The 20328-nt window shown below is 36.5% G+C and overlaps 1 protein-coding gene across 10 annotated transcripts in view; it reads left to right on the plus strand.

The window, feature by feature from the left end:
- The first annotated feature begins 8660 nt into the window (after positions 1-8660).
- nrxn3a (neurexin 3a) overlaps positions 8661-20328 on the plus strand; it is a 584854-nt gene continuing 573186 nt past the window's right edge. For all 10 annotated transcript variants that reach the window (XR_008839269.1, XR_008839270.1, XM_056477510.1 and 7 more), the window contains exons 1-2: positions 8661-8820; positions 14257-15446. Coding sequence is in view for 8 of the 10 variants with exons in the window: in XM_056477510.1 (XP_056333485.1) it covers positions 14750-15446 (697 nt within the window). In the remaining 2 variants the exon portion in view is untranslated. The remainder of the gene's footprint in view (positions 8821-14256; positions 15447-20328) is intronic.

Raw genomic sequence — 20328 nt, forward strand, 5'->3', positions numbered from 1 at the left:
TGAATTACACATTGACAAACAAACTATTCAAAACATATACAAGCCTGTGTAGAAATTGAAATTGTTGGAATGAAAAGTGAAAGCAGGAGAGGGGGGGTGTTTCAGTACACAGATTAGATCAAATTTAGCAGGGAGGGAGGATAATACATTTCCATGCACGCAAACACATGCTCTTTGTCAGGAATGCCCATGCGGTCACTTATCCATCGATGTAGAAAAGTGATACAAAAGTATAATTTTCGTAATTTAATTAAAAATTTGCATACTGACCACCGGGAAAACTCCTGATCATAGATATACAGTTGAAGTCAAAATTTTTAGCCCCCCTGAATTATTCGTCCCCATGTTTATTTTTTTCCCCAATTTCTGTTTAATGAAGAGCAGTTTTTTAAAACATTTCTAAACATAATAGTTTTAATAACTCATTTCTAATAACCGTTTTTTTTTTATCTTTGCCATGATGACAGTAAATAATATTTGACTTGATATTTTTTAAGACACTTCTATACAGCTTAAAGTGACATTTAAAGGCTTAACTACGTTAATTAGGGTAACTAGGCAGGTTAGGGTAATTAGGCAAGTTATTGTATAACGATGGTTTGTTCTGCAGACAGTCAGAAAAAAAATTGCCTGAAGGGGCTAATAATTTTGACCTTAAAATGGTTTTAAAAATTTTTTAATTGCTTTTATTCTAGCCAAAATGAAACAAATAAGTCTTTCTCTAGAAGAAAAAATATTATCAGACATACTCTGAAAATTTCTTTGCTTTGTTAAACATAATTTGGGAAATATTTAAAAAAATAAATAAAAATCAAAGGGGGGCTAATAATTCTGACTTCAATATATGTGTATATATCTCTGGCTCTGGATGGCCAGTCCTCCACTGAACCTTGGTCCCACATTTATTTTTAACGAGCGTAACCCTATACTAAAATGGCGGCTCTATTGACACATTCCTTCCAATAAACAACAACAGGGTAGGCGACATCTAATGTAAATATCTATGACTTATTACAAAGTGTAAAATAAAAGTAATCTATAATTATAAACTTTTTGAATATTTGGAAAGACATAAAATGTTTGTATTTTTACTTTTTAATTTCACATCTTCCTTAAATTATATTTTGTCAGTTTTAGGTGTAAAGTTTTAAGAGCCTCATTGGTATATTATTGTTTAGTCTGGTTATGTCACATACCTCAATCATTCATTTACTAATTTTTCTTCAGTTTAGTCCCTTTATTCATCAGGGGTTGCCACAGCGGAATGAACCACCAATTTATCCAGCATATGTTTTTAAACAGCGGATTCCTTTCCAACTGCAATCCATCACTGGGAAACACCCATACACTCTCACATTCACACACATACTGTACACTACGATCAATTTAGTTTATTCAATTGACTATACCACATGTTTTTGGACTGTGGGGGAAACCGGAGCACCTAGAGGAAACCCACACGAACACGGGGATAACATGCAAATTCCATTCAGAAATGTCAACTGACCCAGCCAGGACTCAAACCAGCGACCTTCTTGCTGTGAAGCGACAATGCTAACCACTGAGCCACTGTGTTGCCATACCTCAACCAAGAAGGGTTTATTTTAGCACACTATTGAGTTTGGAGATATCATAAAAAATGCTATATAATAAAATATAAATGTTAAGAATGATAATAATAATAATTTTAAAATAAATTAATTAATCTGATCGCAACGCGATGGTGTAGTAGGTAGTGCTGTCGCCTCACAGCAAGAAGGTTGCTGGTTCGAGCCTCGGCTGGGTCAGTTTCCCCCACAGTCCAAAGACATGCGGTAGAGATGAATTGTCTAGGCTAAAGTTGTCTGTAGTGTATGTGTGTGACTGAGAGTGTATGAGTGTTTCCCAGTGATGGGTTGCATCAGGAAGGGCATCCGCTGCATAAAACATGGATAAGTTGGCGGTTCATTCCACTGTGGTGACCCCAGATTAATAAAGGGACTAAGCCGAAAAGAAAATGAATGAATGAAATTGATCCGATACATTTTTAGAATGTATTTGAGTATTTACAAAAATGTCCAGAAATGTTTGTTTTAAACATTTTTTACTATTATTATTATTATTGTAGTTATTTCTTCACTTTTTAGTCATTTGGTTATATAGAAGTTTTTGAATTATTATTAATGTTATTTATTATTATCATTTTGTCAGTTAAATTGATGATTCTGGAGTGAAGCTGAGACTAGGACCTTATATAAACTTATACAGTATATGAAATGTACAAACTAATTTCCTTTGCTTTTGTGTTTTGCAGAGAAATGAAAGCCATTTCAGGCGTCACGGTGGTGCAGTGGGTAGCAAGATTGCCTACAGCAAGAAGATCACTGGTTCGAGCCTCGGCTGGGTAAGTTGGCATTTCTGTGTGGAGTTTGCATGTTCTCCCCATGTTCGGTGGGTTTCCTCCGGGTGCTAAATTGTCCGTAGTGTCTGTGTGTGTGAATGGATGTTTCCCAGTGATGGGTTGCAGCTGGTAGGTCATCTGCTGCGTAAACATATGCTAAATAAGTTGGCGGTTCATTCCGCCGTGAATAACGTTCATTCCCAGATTAATAAAGGGACTAAGCCGAAAAGAAAATGAATAATGGATATGTCATTATGGATCAGTCAACTTAACTGATTGTTTGCACTACACATTCACCCTAAAGGTTAAATTATTGTGTGTACAGTTTATTATTATATCATAAACCCCAGCATGAAACTCCTCTGTACGTTATCCGATTTGATGAAATGGTGGCTTTAGATTTGCTCAGACTAAGACTTAAAATCATGCAGCAGAAACCTGACTTTCTTATGCGCTTTGCAAACAGAGGTCTTTCATAGTAAAGCCAGCCATTATGCAGTGACTGAACTTATCCTTTTTCCCCTTATCATCCTTTTACAACAAAGCCTGTGTTGCTTGTCTGATTTCCTGACTTGAATGTGAGCGCAAGGGAGCAAAATGCCTTAGCCGGTGCCTCGGCTCTACGGTAACCAAGAAAGGCATTAAAAATATACTTATTACAAAAACAACAACAAAAATATGGTTAAAAGTAAACCCTGCAACCGATAACTCCATAGGTCAGTCTTCCAGAGCAAAGTTAAACAGAATACAAGAACAGAGCTGTCAATCTCTCCCAGCGTGCTCTCTTTTTCAGCTTGTGTCATCAGCTGCAACTCAGGAAGCTCAAGATCCTGAGCGTGTCAGTCAATATGTTGTTTACTTAGTCAATCTAAGTAAATCTGCTCTGAACTCATACCTGCGGGCGCAACATTGATCCACTTGACCCAGGCGGCTTCCAGGTTTAATTGAAAAAGAACAGCTGAGACCTTTATGAATTAACTGTGGAAATCAATATCTGCAGAATACCACCCTGTAAACTCTGTCTTTCCACCCGACCATGCCAGAGTTGCTGCAGCAGGCAGGTTGTTTGCAGTTTTTAGAGTGTAATCACATTACTGAGTACTGTACAGGTATGCTGTGCTGTTTTATTACTGTGCTAGGCTGTCATCTGTTCCTATTATTGGTTTTATGTCATTGGACTCTATAATCTAGATATTATCGACCACTAGCAGACAGTCATACTGAATAACAACAGGTGGCTAACATTGTAACATAAAACTGCAATGCACTGTGGTATATATTGTCTACAGATCAACCTCTTGTTTTAAAAGACATGTTTGCTCTGTAGGCACATTATAGCTTCTATATATGAGGTGCCAAAATTAAAAGGTTTAACTTTGACTTGCTTTAACATACCTGAAGATTCTAGTATACCTAGTAAGAGCTTGATAAGCTGGTTCAGGTGTGTTTTGCGGTTGGGATGGGCAGTATTTATAATACTATTTATGGGATTTATGAAAATATGAAATATTTTGTAGCAAAATACTTAAGGGTCTTATATTTTTGTATTTTAAAATACTGTGAAATCATAAAAATGGGGCTTCAGATTGGTGTTTTCTCAGTTATTTGCCTAGGCTTGAGATCAGAACAGAAAATTGATTAAGAAGGTGGTCAATGCTCTGAGTTTGAATGTAAATTATGCAACACACATAAAGAAAATAACTGACAAATGGCATGGGTAGATTTTCAACAATGAAATGAAATGGGTAGAAGTCAACAATCATTGAAAATAGTGTACTGCACAATGCTAAGACCAGTTATATATAATGGCAGTAAAGTGTACATTTCAGCATCAGCATCTTTGCTTAAGAAATTAGATGGAATATAATATCAGTTCTTAAGAACAGGATGTGGAGCCTTCAGCACATAATCATTCTCAGTCTCAGTGCTGCAGGTGGAAATGCAGAGGAAGTTTAGAAATATTAAACATCTAAAGACTGTGTACTAGTGTTCACTAAGAGGGTAAAAAGCAGCAGCAAGATGTTTATAAAGAAAGAAATAACTCCATTTTTTTTAGAGATATCATGTTTTATCTTGTGCATTGAAAAGTACAGTTGCAAAAACATGTTTTATGGAAATGACTAAAACTGGAGATTTGACTAGTTTTCAGACGTCATGTTTTAACATTAAGTATTGAAGATTTCAATTGCAAAAAAACTACATTTATTGAACAAAAATATAGAATAACTTCTTTATATATCACCCTTTAAAATGTAAGACTGTTAAGAGATGGTTGCAATTTCATTGGCCACGCAACGGATGGAAACACAGTAAAGAGATATAGTACCATATTCCAACTCATTATCTGCATTAGATGGTTTTTACAGTGATTAAAGAGATCATCTTCAAGACAGGACTGCCCGTATGAAATTTGTGCAAAATGTATGCTAAAATAGAAAGAGTAAGTCAGTTTAATGGTGAAGGGATTGATTAAATGTATTGATGGAGGGTTTGCGAAGAAATGTCATGCTCAAAAGTATTTTGTAGTACTTTCAAAATACAGCATTTTGTTTTAAAACATTTGTGGCTGCTGTATTTTGTAGTTTATTTTGATACACGTAAAATGGGGGTATTTAGTATTTCATTTTAAAATACACTTCAATATATTTTTGCCCATCCCTGCCTCCAGGACCAAGTTTGGACATCCCTATTCTAAATAAATATGCAATGCTGGATAATAGTGGTATTAATATATACTGCAAACTTAAACACAGAATCAGTGCAGACTGATCAGTGCAACAATGTAAGATATTTTTACAAAGATTTGTCATTATCATTATTCATTATAATCTGTATAGTATTTATTAAATTACATACTATATACTTTGCTTCATTTTATTACAATTTTTAAGATTTAAATTGTTACGTTCACAGTTATTTTGCCCATTTTTGGGTTAGTTTAGTCATTAATGTACCAAAACTGCATTGGGTTAGCAAGTTAAATGGATAGTTCAGCCAAAAAATGTAAGTATATGATCATTTACTCACCTTTGACTTGTTTCAAACCAATTTGAAGTTTTTCTTTGTTCTCTTGAACACAAAAGAAGATATTTTGAAGAATGTTGGGAACTGGTAACCATTAACATCCATAATAGGAAACAACTACAAAGTCATTGGTTACTTTCCATGCTTCTATTGTATATTATGTTCAACAGGAGAAAAAAAACAACAACTCAAATTGTTTAAACAATGAAAGAATTTTGATTTTAGAGTGAACTATGCATTTAACATGCTAAGCTAATGCAGCTTTTGTACATATAACTGCAAGGGGATGACGCTGACTAAATGAAAAGTTCAGAAATCATCATGTTACTGTTTCAAAAGGTCAAAAAATATACAATTTTGTATAAACACAGTGTCATGTGGAGGCTTATGTTGTATCTCTTTTTTTGCATCTGAAACCAGCATCAAGAAACCAAAACAGTACTGCCATGCCACTGGGCCTGGTTGTGTACTAGGAATGACAGAAAATTGGTAGGATGTGAGTGAGAGAGAAGAATGTCAAGCTTTCAGGTGAAGAGATTGTTTGTTAGGCTGGTTAGGAAAGCTTGTCTTTGTATAGTGTCTGAAATGTCCTGAGGTGGATAAAGAGAGCCAGTCTGTCACACGGGGCTTGTAGATGCCTCAAGACCTATTAGTCGCTGGTGAATACTGGAATGGACAGCCACACAAAAGAGTTGAAGCCTAACTTTCATTCATACTGTGCGAATGTGACCAAATATCTCAAATATCACACCATAGGCACTGCATGTGATGGAGTGCTACTAGAAGAATCCCATTATTGCAACATGCTTACCTCTGATAGCGTCACTGCCTCAAACACACATCATACAGCTTTAGATGAGCTTGACTCTGTAGGCCGGAGAGGTTCGATCCATTCAGCTCGGAGATGCACTCAATATTCTGTAGGATCTATGATGGATCATTTGGTCTGCAAATCAATGACATGGTCAACGCTTATTGATCAGAATGTTCGTTTTTTTAGTGTGTAGATTTCACTTGCGTCCCAAGTAGCAAACTATCTGGAAAATAGCTTGAGAGTCTTGTAGAAGATAATAATGAATGCTTAAACCCCCACTCAGTTTTAAATGGAGCTACTGTAGTGCAGTTTGTAAGTTCAGCACCAAGGACAGCGACTTGTCTCAGGCCCCTTAAAATGCTATGATATATATTTCTTGATCTTTATTTAGGTGTAAAAAGATGTTTTAAGATGAGCAGTGGCAGTCTGTTAGCAAACAACTTTGCCTTTCAACACTCCAGACATGTAAAATCACGTCATTACACATCACAGTAAAAACTTTGGTTTCAATAAGAGCCTATTTTTTTTTTCTTCAGTTTTTTTACTTTATATAGTTTCCCCCTTGAATGTCTTGGTTACACTTTATTTTAATGGTCTGTTTGTTGAATTTAAGTTACATTGCATCTACATGCCAACTAATTCTCATTAGATTATAAATAGACTGTTAGGTTTGGGTTAGAGTTAGTGTAAGTTGACATGTACTTCCAAAGTTTCTTATAGTCAGTTAAATGTCTGTTGATGGAGCAGTATCAACAGATATTAAGCAGATAGTGTACTAATACTCAAATGGACCATCAAAATAAAGTGTTACCACTGTTTTACCTAATGGACTGAACAGAAGAGATTATGTGGGAAACACTTTTGTGTCAAAGAAGGAGGAGCCCTGAGGCATACCTATCTATTGGATCATTGCCACCACCAGCTGCAGAGTTTGGTAAACTCTTTTGAACTCCTGAATGCAAAGAAACATTTGACTTAATTTTGTCTGAATTGATCTCAGATCTTTTTTGATACCATTTCCAGATATGCCCTAAAAATACAAATAAATAAATAATTTGATGTTAAAAAAATGTCACCACTAGAAAAATGCTATTATTTAATTCAAAGCATCCATTAATTTTCTTTTCGGCTTAGTCCCTTTATTTTTCTGGGGTCACCACAGCGGCATGAACCACCTACTTATCCAGCATATGTTTAACGCAGCGGATGTCCTTCCAGCAGCCACCCATCACTGGGAAACATCCATACACTCTCATTCACACATACACACAACTGACAATTTAGCTTACCCAGTTCACCTGTACCGCATGTCTTTGGACTTGTGGGGGAAACCGAAGCACCCGGAGGAAACCCACGTGAACTCGGGGAGAACATGCAAACTCCACACAGAAATGCCAACTGACCCAGCCGGGGCTCGAACTAGTGACCTTGCTGTGAGGCGATCATTTTTTATTTTTGGATCAAATGACAGCTTTAGTCCAACTATATAAAAAAAGTTCAACAGCTAAATGGGGGAAAAAAGGGGGAAAAAGTATTTAGGTCGAAGGTGAAAATGTATTAGAAGTTTTTCCACTAGGCATCCATAACGCTTCCTTACAGTGAGAAAAAAATAAACCCTCATAGAATTTGTATTGTTTTAATGGTTATGATAACTATAGTATAATTTGTAATGGGAAATATACTGTCCCTGTCAGTCTCTACTTGTATTGCCTTCTGTTGGTGGCATGAAAAAAAACACCAGATCCTAATGGAATATATGCAAAAACTCTCTAGAAAGCAAGTAACTAGTAACAGTTGATTGTTTGTAGTTTTTTAAGCAGACTCGGTTGAAACCATTGCTTCTTGTGTGATGGTTTTGATGTTTAGCAGGTTTAGCCTATAGCTTATGCTATTAAAGTAATATTTAATTAATTACAATTTTTAAAAAGTGTTTAAATATTTTTGACAATGCCACAAAGCGTAATTGTTCTTATAAACTACTGTAACTTTTAAAGAGGACAATGAAAACTGGACTCTGAACACATAACACTCCCACACAAAACGCATTTTCTGTTGGTTTCGATGTGAAGTAGAATAGGCTACTGTACTTTTAATTTGTACCGAATTTCTTGCAGTAGCCCTCTTTGGGAAGAGAGGATGACTCTGGTATTTTGAAGAAACGCCGTTTCTGATGGGACGTTGTCAATCCACAGAAATGGACGTAAAAGTGAGCAAACACAGTCATCTCACAGACGTTTCATTTAGCCCTTTCCACATGTAAATGCAGCCTTGACGTGTTTGTCGCTAGTAACAAAAACTGGTTTGTTTTGGCCAGGTTTTCTCTCAGGTTTTACTACACCTTTAAATGGCGCGAGCCTCCCAGTAAAAGGAAGGCGGGGTCGCGCGGCGCGTGTGTGAAAATCTCGTGATTGTCCAACAGTACCTCTGAGCGCGCGGCTCTCTGTAACTGCAAGCGAGCACAGAACGAGGCAAGTGCACGCGGGTAAAACATCATCACAAGACCGCGAAAAAACATTATTTAGTGGCGTGGACCAAACACACGGAGCCTGTTGGGAATGTAATGTGGATTATTACGCTTTGGGATATTTTTACGAAAACTGAGGTTGGTGCGTTTCTTTTTTGGTCACGGAATGAGTGGAAGCTAGTCAGGATGTAGGAAGTTCATTACTATTTACACGATGGTGTTTTATTTTTACATTGTATATCGCGGATGTTGATGAATGTTACTTTTATTTCACTGAGCGTGACGTGTTCTCGTAATCAAAATAAATGGCATTCGCGTTGTTTCGCGGAGAAGCGCGGTGATAGTATTAAACTACATTATATTTCAGGCTCACAATAAACCCAAAGAGGTTTTAAACAACCGATTAAACTGTAATAAACGTTTAGGGGGAGTTCATTCTTCTTTAAGGATAGCCAGTCATTCTGTAGCGCTCAGAGCACCATGTGGACACAGTAGATTATTTCTCTCAGAGTTGACCGGTTTTCGAGACAATACATGAAACAAAATTAATAAACATATCTATATTCCCTGTTTAGTCGGTGTTTTAAAAATATTTCGTTTGTCTTTAAAAAGTTTGACAATACAGGCCTATAATGTTAAAGTAATATGTAGTTACGAACAAACACACATGCCTTTTTCTCTCTGTAAACCTATAACAAACAATTTCGCGCGTTGATCTCTGGAGACCTGTGTTTTTCTTAATCTTTAGAAGTAGCTGTGAATAATGAATAAGAGTTCTCAGGTATCTGTGGAGCCCATGTTCAACTGCCAGTCAGGATGAACAACACGCATGCCCACTGCAGGTCCAACCTTATGGATGCACCTAGACATGGACTGGTCAAATACACAGGACCGCAAAAAGTATTTCGAGTGTAAAAATAAAATAATGCATCATAAAATTATTCCTATTTAGTAATCTTAATTTATTTTTAAAATACACTCGTGTGGTGTAAATAGCAAGCCTTTTATATTTTACTATTATGATGCATTAGGTAGGCTATTTAAAATAGACAGGGAATTTTAAACTGCATATTTATTTCTATAAAAATATTATATGCAATATTAAATGGCCCTTTCATTTAAATTAATGTCGGCTGTAAATACATTTTTGTGATTTTAAAATATTACTAACCTTTTACATTTTTTAGATAATTTCTGTCTGTCTTCATGCCACAATAATCGAAATGTTATGTTTTTTTGGAGCGTGATTTTTGAGATATGATATGCACATTCAGCTCTTCTGTCGCTTTGATGTGCTTGAGTGCAGTGCATTATTAGAATATCTTAATTCAGTCTCATCAATTTGTAGTGGCTCGTTTAGATCTCCTGGAATTTAATAGACATGGTAATAATCCACCATCACACACTCTGGCGCTCACACACATTTTAAAGGTAGGCTATTCATGCTTACTCTTCTAAATGCATTTAATATTTTTTATCTAAATAATTATTAGGCTGCACGCATTGTATTTGTGTCTTAAGATTTTCCACCGTTGCCAAATCGACACAAGCAGCATCCTTTGTGTTGAAATTGTCGGATTAGATGATTCTCCTCAGCGCGGCCTTGTCACACACACAAACACACACGCTTTCATCGACGAATTATTTCACAGTTGATAGGATTGAAATCGAACACATGTCGAAATTAAAATATTACATCATATATTTATTCGAGCGTGTTTAATTTCTCCTCGTCGCTAAAGTATAATTTCACCCTGTGGTGTTGTGTGACCTCTTTTTGTGTGGGAAATAATGCTGTGTCCTTTCAGCAAAATGTTTTGTCGGTGTTAGTTCATGTGCACATTTTCTGTGAAACTGTCTTATTTTATGTAACTGAATTGTGCACAAATAATGTGGATCATTTTTTTTTTTTATTTCGATGTATTCAAGCACATTTTGGCGTATTTGCAAATGCTTCACAATTTATATGTTGCAAAATGCTATTTTAAAAACGAAAAAAGGAGCCTAAAATCTATCTTAATATATACAAAGCATATTATGCATTCCTAATATTTTTGTTAGAGTATTTGAGCATAATAATTGCACCTATATAAAATAAATTGTTGCATACAATATATGGGTTTTCTTATATTAACCGTTTACATTTATATTTTGTCGTTGTCCTGTGTTTTTGAATTATTTTGTTTTCACGCGTGATGCTTTATAACCTCAATTTGCATATCTAGCCAACACAGCCAACTGATCGTAGTCTAACTGAGGTATTTTCTATAAAGAAAAACGAATTATAATAATGCATATTAATTCGAAATTCGAAGCTTCACAAATACACTGATGTATAATCTAGTGCACGTATATAATAACCGCGATGCCAAATCTAATATATACATTTAGATTTTAATTGTATTTACCGAGCAGAGTTTTTCTATCTTTCCGTCTTTTTTCCCTTTTTTTTTTTTTTTGCTAACGAATATTGTTCTTCCGCGTTTAGATATTTTTTAATACTGTAAAATCGCCTTTTTGTCGGTGTCGCAGAGAAGAATATTTCCTATTGGCGTTGTGTAATGCTCAACCTCCAAAACACTCATCGAATGTGCTCTGCCTTTCCAGTACACCGCAGTGTGACGTGATCTTTCTGTCTTGATCAGAGCCCTATAAAAATGTTCACACTCCACACCTTTACATCATTGAAAATGGGTTATTAATCATATTATTAATCCTTTGCTTTTTTGTTTATAAAGGGTATTATAGTGAGAGTCATTATAGTGAACACCACCACATGCCTGGTGTTTTAGGCAAGGTGATGTAATGCTGTCAAGAACTGCTGCAGAACCACTCCTGCTTTAATCTTTTCACAAGTAGCTGCTCCTCTGCAGTGGGTTGATTGGGGGTTGCTGGTGGTACCCGTGCCCACTCTGGGATGCTGGATGAGGCCAGGTAGGAGTCTCATGCCTCCCTTTCACCGGCTGGCAGCCCAGGAGGAGAGCACCGGACGCTGATGTCATCCATTTTGGCCCATCTCTACCTCGCCCACACCTCCGCTCCACCACACGGATGCTCGACAGCAACCGTGTCACGTATGGAGCCGAGCGCGCTGAAATGGCGTGCGCCTCCTCCCTAAGCCTCCATGATATCATCGGGGCGCACTGGAGGACATTTTGTCGCAGCTCTTCTGGTGTAATGGCAGAGCGTAATTGAGGCACCTGTGGTAAAGCCCAGCTTTGTGTGTCTGATGAATGGCTGGGCCTGTCATCATTAACCTGCCCCCCTTCCACCATTACACCTCCCGCTCGCATTTGCTGACTTTTTAAGCTGGCTCCAAAATGCAGGGGTTTTATTTTGTGGTGGTGTCGTGTGCTGTTCCCAGTGGGGTGTGTCAATCACATATCAATGAGGACAATGATGTGCTCAGTTTAGCCTTTTCACCTCTCTCCTCCTCTCTGCAAACCCTCGCTTGACAAAAAAAAGCACACATGCATATTTTGAGGTGTGGGTGCAAGCCAACGTGGAGTATCTGTTACAAGCTTGCAGTCTCTGGCTCTTTTTCCCCTCTTCAGCTGCAGCAGGCAGAGCTCTGACGGCATGCATTGTGTTTCGGCTTGGTTGAATCGCGTGGGTTGGTAGCACTTTTGTCCTGCCGTACCTGCTGCCTACGCCTCTGGCAAGGACACGGGCAATATTAGATGTCTATTAGGTTACACCTCGCATGTTGCCATGTAATTGGAGCCTATTCATTTATGCACGTAGGGGACACATGTTAAGAGGAGGCAGAGCTGCGTTTTGCCTTCACAAAAGTCCTACTAATCTGTGTTGGTTCTAGGCCAGACGTCAACTCAGTATGTGAATCCTCTTTCACATTTGAAGAACAATACTTGGTGTTTGGGTTGTGCTTGATTTTTAGATTGCAAGGGCGTAGGTTTGCACTTGACATTGGTGTGGATGGGTAAATACAATCCCCAACCCCACCCATTTTTAAATATATATATATATATATATATATATATATATATATATATATATATATATATATATATATATATATATACACACACACACACACACACACGTTTAAGTAAATAGTCTGGCCTGTAACCAAAATTTGGATTATTAATATGCTTTAATTATTCTTTTTATTCAAATGGCCAAATTTTAGCTGAGGAAAGTTGAATGTACGGCTAGTCTGTTATTTGCCTTTAGGCTTGAGTTTTTAATTGTTTTAACAGATTTCTAAAAAAAATGTAATGATAGATGATGATACTTATTTTTAAAATACAAATTTATTTTTTCATATTTCTTTTCAAAATGTTAATTGTTTATAAAACGTACAGTTAAAATGCTCATTTGTAAATACACACTTAAAATAGTATGGTAAACAGTTTGAGGTAGGAAATATTTTTTGGTGCATCAAGAACTGTGGTTATAACCATCTGAGACAATCATTTGTTTTTAAAATGTCACTAAAATGCAATTTTTGTTAACCTCAAAATTAAAAAAAAATCAGGTGAATAACTGCAAAAGGTTCAATTTTTCATAAACAAATACCATCCCTTTCAATAATCTGGCTAGGGGCCTGATGGTGTAATGTTAAAAGAATGTTTATTAACTGATAAAAAGAGAGTTTAATATTAGTTTAGTTTAATATATTAATATATAAGATTTCTGTTTATTTTAGCCATAGTGAAAATGAAACATGTCTCATATATAGGTATTAGTAACAAATGAAGCACAGGCTGTAGTTTTTCTGACAAATTCTTTCAACCGAAGTTGGACATGCTACTGAGAGATTGGGAGAACTGACAGGTGTCATTTACATATACATATTAGGCAATTCGCAGACTATATCAGCCTGCTATAACGATGCATTAAAGCGGGGAAAAATCATTTGCGTTGATGCCATTATCATGATGGACTCGTTCAGTAACGAACTTGAGTTTGTGACTTAGACTTTTCGTTGAAAAAAAGTCTAACCACACACCTCACACACCTTTTTCTTGCATGGGAAGTTACCTCACAGTTTTGGTGGTGCTTGTATCTGAACATTTTAATATGTGTTTGGGGGATGGTGCAATTCGAGGAAAGAATGTGATTTAACCCTTTCTGCAACATGTCTTGGTTAATGTTGACAGTGCAAATTTTAATCTTTTTATTTTTATTTTTATTTTTTTATTTTTTTTTTAAGTGAACTAAATTATTGTTGGGGGCATTTCAATAGTTGGTGGCTATTTGTGGGGACGCATTCCCTCCTTCCAAGCTACAGTAAATCTATGCCCCTGTTAGATTGTAAAATAAATATTTAATTTAGCCTTTTTTTCTTATGCAAGAATCCTTTAATTTAATCATTATTATTAATAGTGCACATTTAAATTTGGAATTTGGCATTCATGCTATGCAATTATTATTTGTTCAAGAGTTACATTTATTGAAGATGCAAAATAATGAAAGACCTATGATTTTATTGATAAAAGTGCACTGGATATGTTTGTTAAATATATAGTTATTCTTTGTTTTGTGCATACACTAGATTTACAAACACAACTGTGCATTTGTTTGTAATTTGATGCTTTTCTATTTTGACAGCTATTGTGCGCTAGATGGGGCAGAGTAACCGCATGGACTACATTACCCACATGGCATCATGCAGACTATGCTGGTTTCCTTAAATATAAAAAAAGTCCGACCTGGAGGACCTGTCTGGATGATTGAGGTCTGAGGAGATACTACAAGAAAACAAAACTTCAGCAGACACACAGCACCTCACTGCTAGTCTTAAGTCGATTCATTCCAGGAAACGAGCAAGAAGAACCTGATTGTCGCCTGACAGAGATTGGATTGTTGTGCAATGTCATTGGCCTTATGACTGTTATTTAAGACTGTTCTCCCTCCTAAGTCCCCCTCCTCTTTTAGGATACTTTTTTTTCCGTTTTGCGCTGCGTTGACGATCTCACCTCTTCTCTAGTATCTCTGGGCATATCGTGGGATGTACTTTGGATATACTGACCTTTGAACCAAAGCAAATTCAATGATTTCCTTCTGTTCAGGATAATAACCCCAAATCTCCAGCACTTTTACAATGAATTTCTTCAGATTCCCAGTCCAGTTGCAGCTGCTGATCAGTACTGTGCTTGGGCCCTGCTTGGGCCTGGAGTTTACAGGGTCGCAAGGCCAGTGGGCACGCTATCTCCGCTGGGACGCCAGCACCAGAAGTGACCTCAGCTTCCAGTTCAAAACAGACGTGTCCACTGCCTTAATCCTGTACTTTGACGATGGCGGCTTCTGTGACTTCCTGCAACTCATGGTGGTTGAAGGGAAGCTCCAATTGCAGTTCAGCATCGACTGCGCCGAGACCACAGTTGTATCGGACAAGCGAGTCAATGACAGCAGCTGGCATTCTGCCACCCTGAGCAGGTACAACCTAAGAACTGTGCTGGGTCTGGACGGAGTGAGCAAATGGGCCGAAGTGCGGCCACTGAGGCAGTACATGAAGATCGTTAGTGACCTCTTCCTGGGCGGAGTCCCTCAAGATATTCGCATTTCTGTGCTCACTCTCCCGACAGTGAAGGATCTTCCGCCGTTTAAGGGAATTATCAGGGAACTGAAGTACAATAGCAAGGAACCTATTCTACTAAGCAGCCAGAGGGTCCGCATGGACATCGAGGGGATCTGCATGGAGAACCCATGCGAGAACGGTGGGACGTGCTCCGTTGTGGATGGGGAACCACTTTGTGATTGTTCTAAGACGGAATATGTTGGCCGATTCTGCAGCGAAGGTAAATATATGGTTTATATTTCAAAGCAGATACAGTGTAAATGTTTATTGGCAAAAGTCTAACTCTACTTGCTTAAATGTGAATAATGCTTCCCAGAATCCTACATCCTCAGCTGCTCCATGCTACTGAAGTCTGATTCTAAGGTCCATGTTAATGACATCTCTTAACTTGCTTACAGAAAGCTGCCCTCTTCTGTGCATTTGGCAGGTGTTATTGCGCAGGGAAATTCTTGATCTGCCACCTCTATTCCCCCATCGCTTCTTACGATCAATTGAAAGCGAATGTCATTGAAATGCTCTACTAGCAAAGCCTACGTTTTTACCTCTGTAAAGCACTAAGCTGTTTGTTTCTGGCAAGCGTTTTGTGGTTGTGTGTGTGTGTGTTAATCGCACCCTGCTGAGGAGGTGGGGTGTTACGAGGATGTTAAGGTGCCTTTTCAGATCCCTTGGTTGTTTTTCTGAAGTGGCCATTTTAGTTTCTCTGGGGATTTGAGGAGGCCATTTCACAGCTCTGGGTTTTGTTGTTGCACCTCTTCAACAGAGAATGAATCAGAGACTGGGGATAATTGCCTATTTTAAACATGTCAATTGCAATTCTTTATAACGTCATTACTGCTTTTCCCGGAGAGAGAATTTTATGGCCACCTAAGTTATTCCTTAAGGAACATGCTAATTTATATACAGATCTTCTGCTCTGTGCTCAATTATTTTGCAAGTATAATAACAACTAAACACATTTTACCGTAGAAAAATCACAACTTTGAGTTCTTCCCCATGAAAGGTGCTTTAGATCCTGATAGATGATCCTGATGTTATTGAAAGGTACATCATGAGTTTTTTTTTTATATTCCTTTGCTTCTTTTACTTAAAATTTACCATCTGAAATGCTTTAAATGCTAGCAAAACAATACAAATTACTATATTAATAGAAAACATTTGCAGAAATGAGTGCCTGTATATCCTGCTTTGATTTTCCCTTGTGATTGGAGTGTTTAGGCTGTGTGATTGATCGGTGATCATTGCTCTGAGCCCCTTGAGTTGTTACCCTCATTGTAGACACAGCCTATCTTGCGATTCTCTACTTATTTACACAATTATCTAATGTGATTATAATGTTAAAGTCTGTGTACTCTAACATTTGATATAAAACAGAAAGTATATGTTTATATATATATATATATATATATATATATATATATATATATATATATATATATATATATATATATATATATATATATATATATATATATATATATATATATATATATATATATATATTGGCCAGTTTCAGAGCGCAAGAGAGAGAGAAAATAAAAGAAAGCGGTATGCGTTGAAGAGCGATCACTAGGGGAGGATTTATAGGCTGTAAAGAGAACAGAGTTTTGGGCTTGATTTACAGCCGTTGTTCCTCTCCATCTTGTTTGGCTGACTGGGTCCTGCAGTCCACTGATAGGAGCTGAAGCCAGACGTAAAAGCAGCTTTGATGGCTTTGAATGCGGGAATCAGTTCAGCCAATCATAAAAGAATAAATAAACCTTTTTTAGAGGCCATTAATATTGGTGCACTGGGGCAGCCAGAACGTAAAGACTCTGCTGTGCAGTTTGTAAGACTACCAGTGAACTTTCCCTACTGGCATCACTTACAAATTCAAATCAAGACCAGTATTGTGAAATCGCACGTTAATGCGTGACATAATGTTGTTGATAACAACATTACGAAAATCCACTGAGCAATCTTAATTCCATCTTAATCTTGTGTCTTCGGGCTTTTGAAACATCTGTATGTGGGTAATAAATATCAGGTCAGAGCCATATGGCAAGCTGGTCTGAAGTGTTAAGCATTAGCCTTACGTATGTTTGACTGAATCCAATTGCCGTAGCAGCAGCATCAACAATCTGACGCTCCTCTTGATGGCCAGATGGCTAAAATGGCCTCGGAACCGTTTTGCGTTTCTGTGGCGTATGTTCATCGCTCTGTGAAAATCGTGATAGCCACGGTGCTACATCATTTGCGAAAGCGCGTAATCTTTTGGCGGATTAGAATAATAAACATTTGGCAGCCAAGCAAACTCTCAATCTGTCTTCCCATGTGTATGGGCTCAGAATTGGTTCGCCGAGGTTTATGTTTAAGCCGGCCACTCTTTACAAATCTCCTTGTTTATTTTTATTTTTTTTAATGTAAACAAAGCAGAATTAAAAAATAATTAAGAGGATATGTGGAACTTCATTGCTTTTCACTGCTTTTTAAAGGATAAAAATATAAACATTTTCTATTTTTATTCTTCTACCAGAATTTAATGTGTCGTACAGTTCTAAACATGATACAATAACGTAAATAAAAGACAAAATAATACTACAGATTAAAAAAATACTAAAACAAACAAAATAAACATAATAATTAAGAAGTAATGCACCAATAGGAGTTTTAATAACAACCATTTGTCAGTAATTGATATTTGGTCCTTATTTGAAATGTTTTTCTTTTAAAATAAATCTCTGTTTTGATGATGTTGTAAATAAGCAGAATTTAAAAACACATATAGAATTTAAAAACACATATACTGTTCACATGTAAGGTATGTCTAGTTTATTGCTACATTACTTTTTTTTTGAATGGGGATTCATTAAGTGTAAAAAAAGGGTTATTATTATTATTATTATTATTATTATTATTATTATTATTATTATGCAACAGTTAGTATAGTAGTTGTATAGTACAGCTCAGTTTTATTGTTCTGGCTGTGTTATGTAAGTAAATACAAAATCATCAAACTCTAGAAAAAAAAATATGCACATCACAATTTTACCAAACACGATGCGATCCTACTTGTAGATTAACATCTATGTTGATCCTCGGACATCGTTTTTTGTTCGAAAATGTAATCCATACCCATTCCCTACCCCTAAACCGATCCATAAATTTAAATTAATCCCAAAGTCAGAGGGGAATAATAGTTGGATGACAATCATGTAGAAGTGCATAAACCTAACTGTAAGCCTAAATTTAACATAAACTGTAAACTTATCCCTTAATTCTGAATGGCTGATTGGAATGTTGTTCCAGCATCAACATAGATGTTAATCCAGGAATCAGGTTGGTGAAAAAATATTGTGGTGAATTGGATTGGTGCATTGGAAATTTATTTTGTCTTATAATGAGAAACCATCTTAGATGACTGCTTGTTGCAGGGATCCCTAAAACTGGCAGAAATCAAGATTAAACTACTAAAATCCTCATTCACTTGTTGCTGTTGCGAAATGTTCAGCACTGTTTTCAAGAAACTAGGTCATCAAAGAAGGCTGACAGGTCACGCAGACAATTGTATTCCAGCCAGACATCAGAACTTCAGCACAGGTCGACTCAAGAGCCGAACACATCAATCAAGCCACCATGGCACTCACATGCAGACTGTAACTCAGCATTCCCCGCTCTCCAATCACATCCTAATACTTTCCCTATCCAGGTTAATGCATCTCATCAGAGGACTTAATGTCCTGTACCAGCCCTTAACAAGCACGGCAGACAGACACACACTTACACATTGGAACGTGTCCCGAAAATGAGTGACCATGAGAGACAACATATTGCAATTTCAGCCAGTGCAGACATCAACACATACAGAACTAAATTAATGTCTAATGTAGCTATAATTACTCTGCACTAAAAGCATTTCATGGAGGCAGACCCCATCAGGTTTCCCTTAATCTCCTGTATTAGCTGCAGTTTGTGTGCACTGGCAAAGGATAAATTGGTTCTTCAGCCTGTCGGTTGGTGTCTAAAACTAGAAAATCTTCTGTAAAATCTTATGAAAATTTTCCATACACTCAAAAAAAAAATTACTGCTGCTTGTTCAAACTACCTGTTTAAAATGAGCCGAAACAACATAATTCCTGTCATTTCTTTGGCTAAATCCTTTGTTTTATGTTCAGTCTACTTATATTTGTAATCCGTTTAGTTAACTTAAGTGTTTTGAAACCAAACTATTAAACATACACTTGTGGAAGGCCCTATTTTTTATGTTATCAGATAACAATTTTTTTTAATGAAAACTTTCAATTAAATATATTTTTAAATGTGAATCCTTGCAATATTGTAAAAGTTTTATCAAAAGTAAACCTTAAACTGTTTTAGATTTTTGTCTTCTATATTATCATTATTTTTATTATTTATGAATTTTACCTTGCAGAAGCACCCATGCTTTGGGTGTTGGTAGCTTAATTAGCACAAATGCAGTTCTGAGATCAGTCTCAATCAACTGTATATGTAACTCATGAAATATACTTAAACAGAGCTGCATGATTCTGGCTAAGTTTTGTTTTTGCTTGATATTAAGATATCATTTTCTCATTTTTCTGATATCATTTTCTCACGATTTCGAGATGTAAAATAAAGGTTAATATAAGTAGGCTGTTATTGTTATTCTCAAACATATGGTAAAACAACAACAATAATAATAATAATATTAGGCCTGTGTGCAGGTCTACTGTTGATTTAAAATGCTAAATTTTGTATAAACTGGACTGAACAGACTCAATGTGTCCTGTTTGTTAATTCACAGTAAAGTGATGACATCAATACCACTATTCATAATTTTGAAGTTGATTTATTAAGCTTGAGATATAGGCATGTCATTGACAACATTATTAGACCCATTTTTTTCACTGGTAAAATGAGACATTTGTCACGATCAGATTCCCTCATGCATTATATTCAACATTATATAGACTAGAGTAGTTATACTGACACTGTTAAACATTTATTTTCATGCACAACACAAGCATTTCAAATGCTTGTCATGATCACAACTCCAAAACACAACTCCAAAATGCGATATGATCATTTAAATAATGTGCACGCTTTTAGTTTCACTTTCACTTCCG

This window comes from Danio aesculapii, chromosome 17 (assembly GCF_903798145.1).
Source record: "Danio aesculapii chromosome 17, fDanAes4.1, whole genome shotgun sequence".
Lineage (NCBI taxonomy): Eukaryota > Metazoa > Chordata > Actinopteri > Cypriniformes > Danionidae > Danio > Danio aesculapii.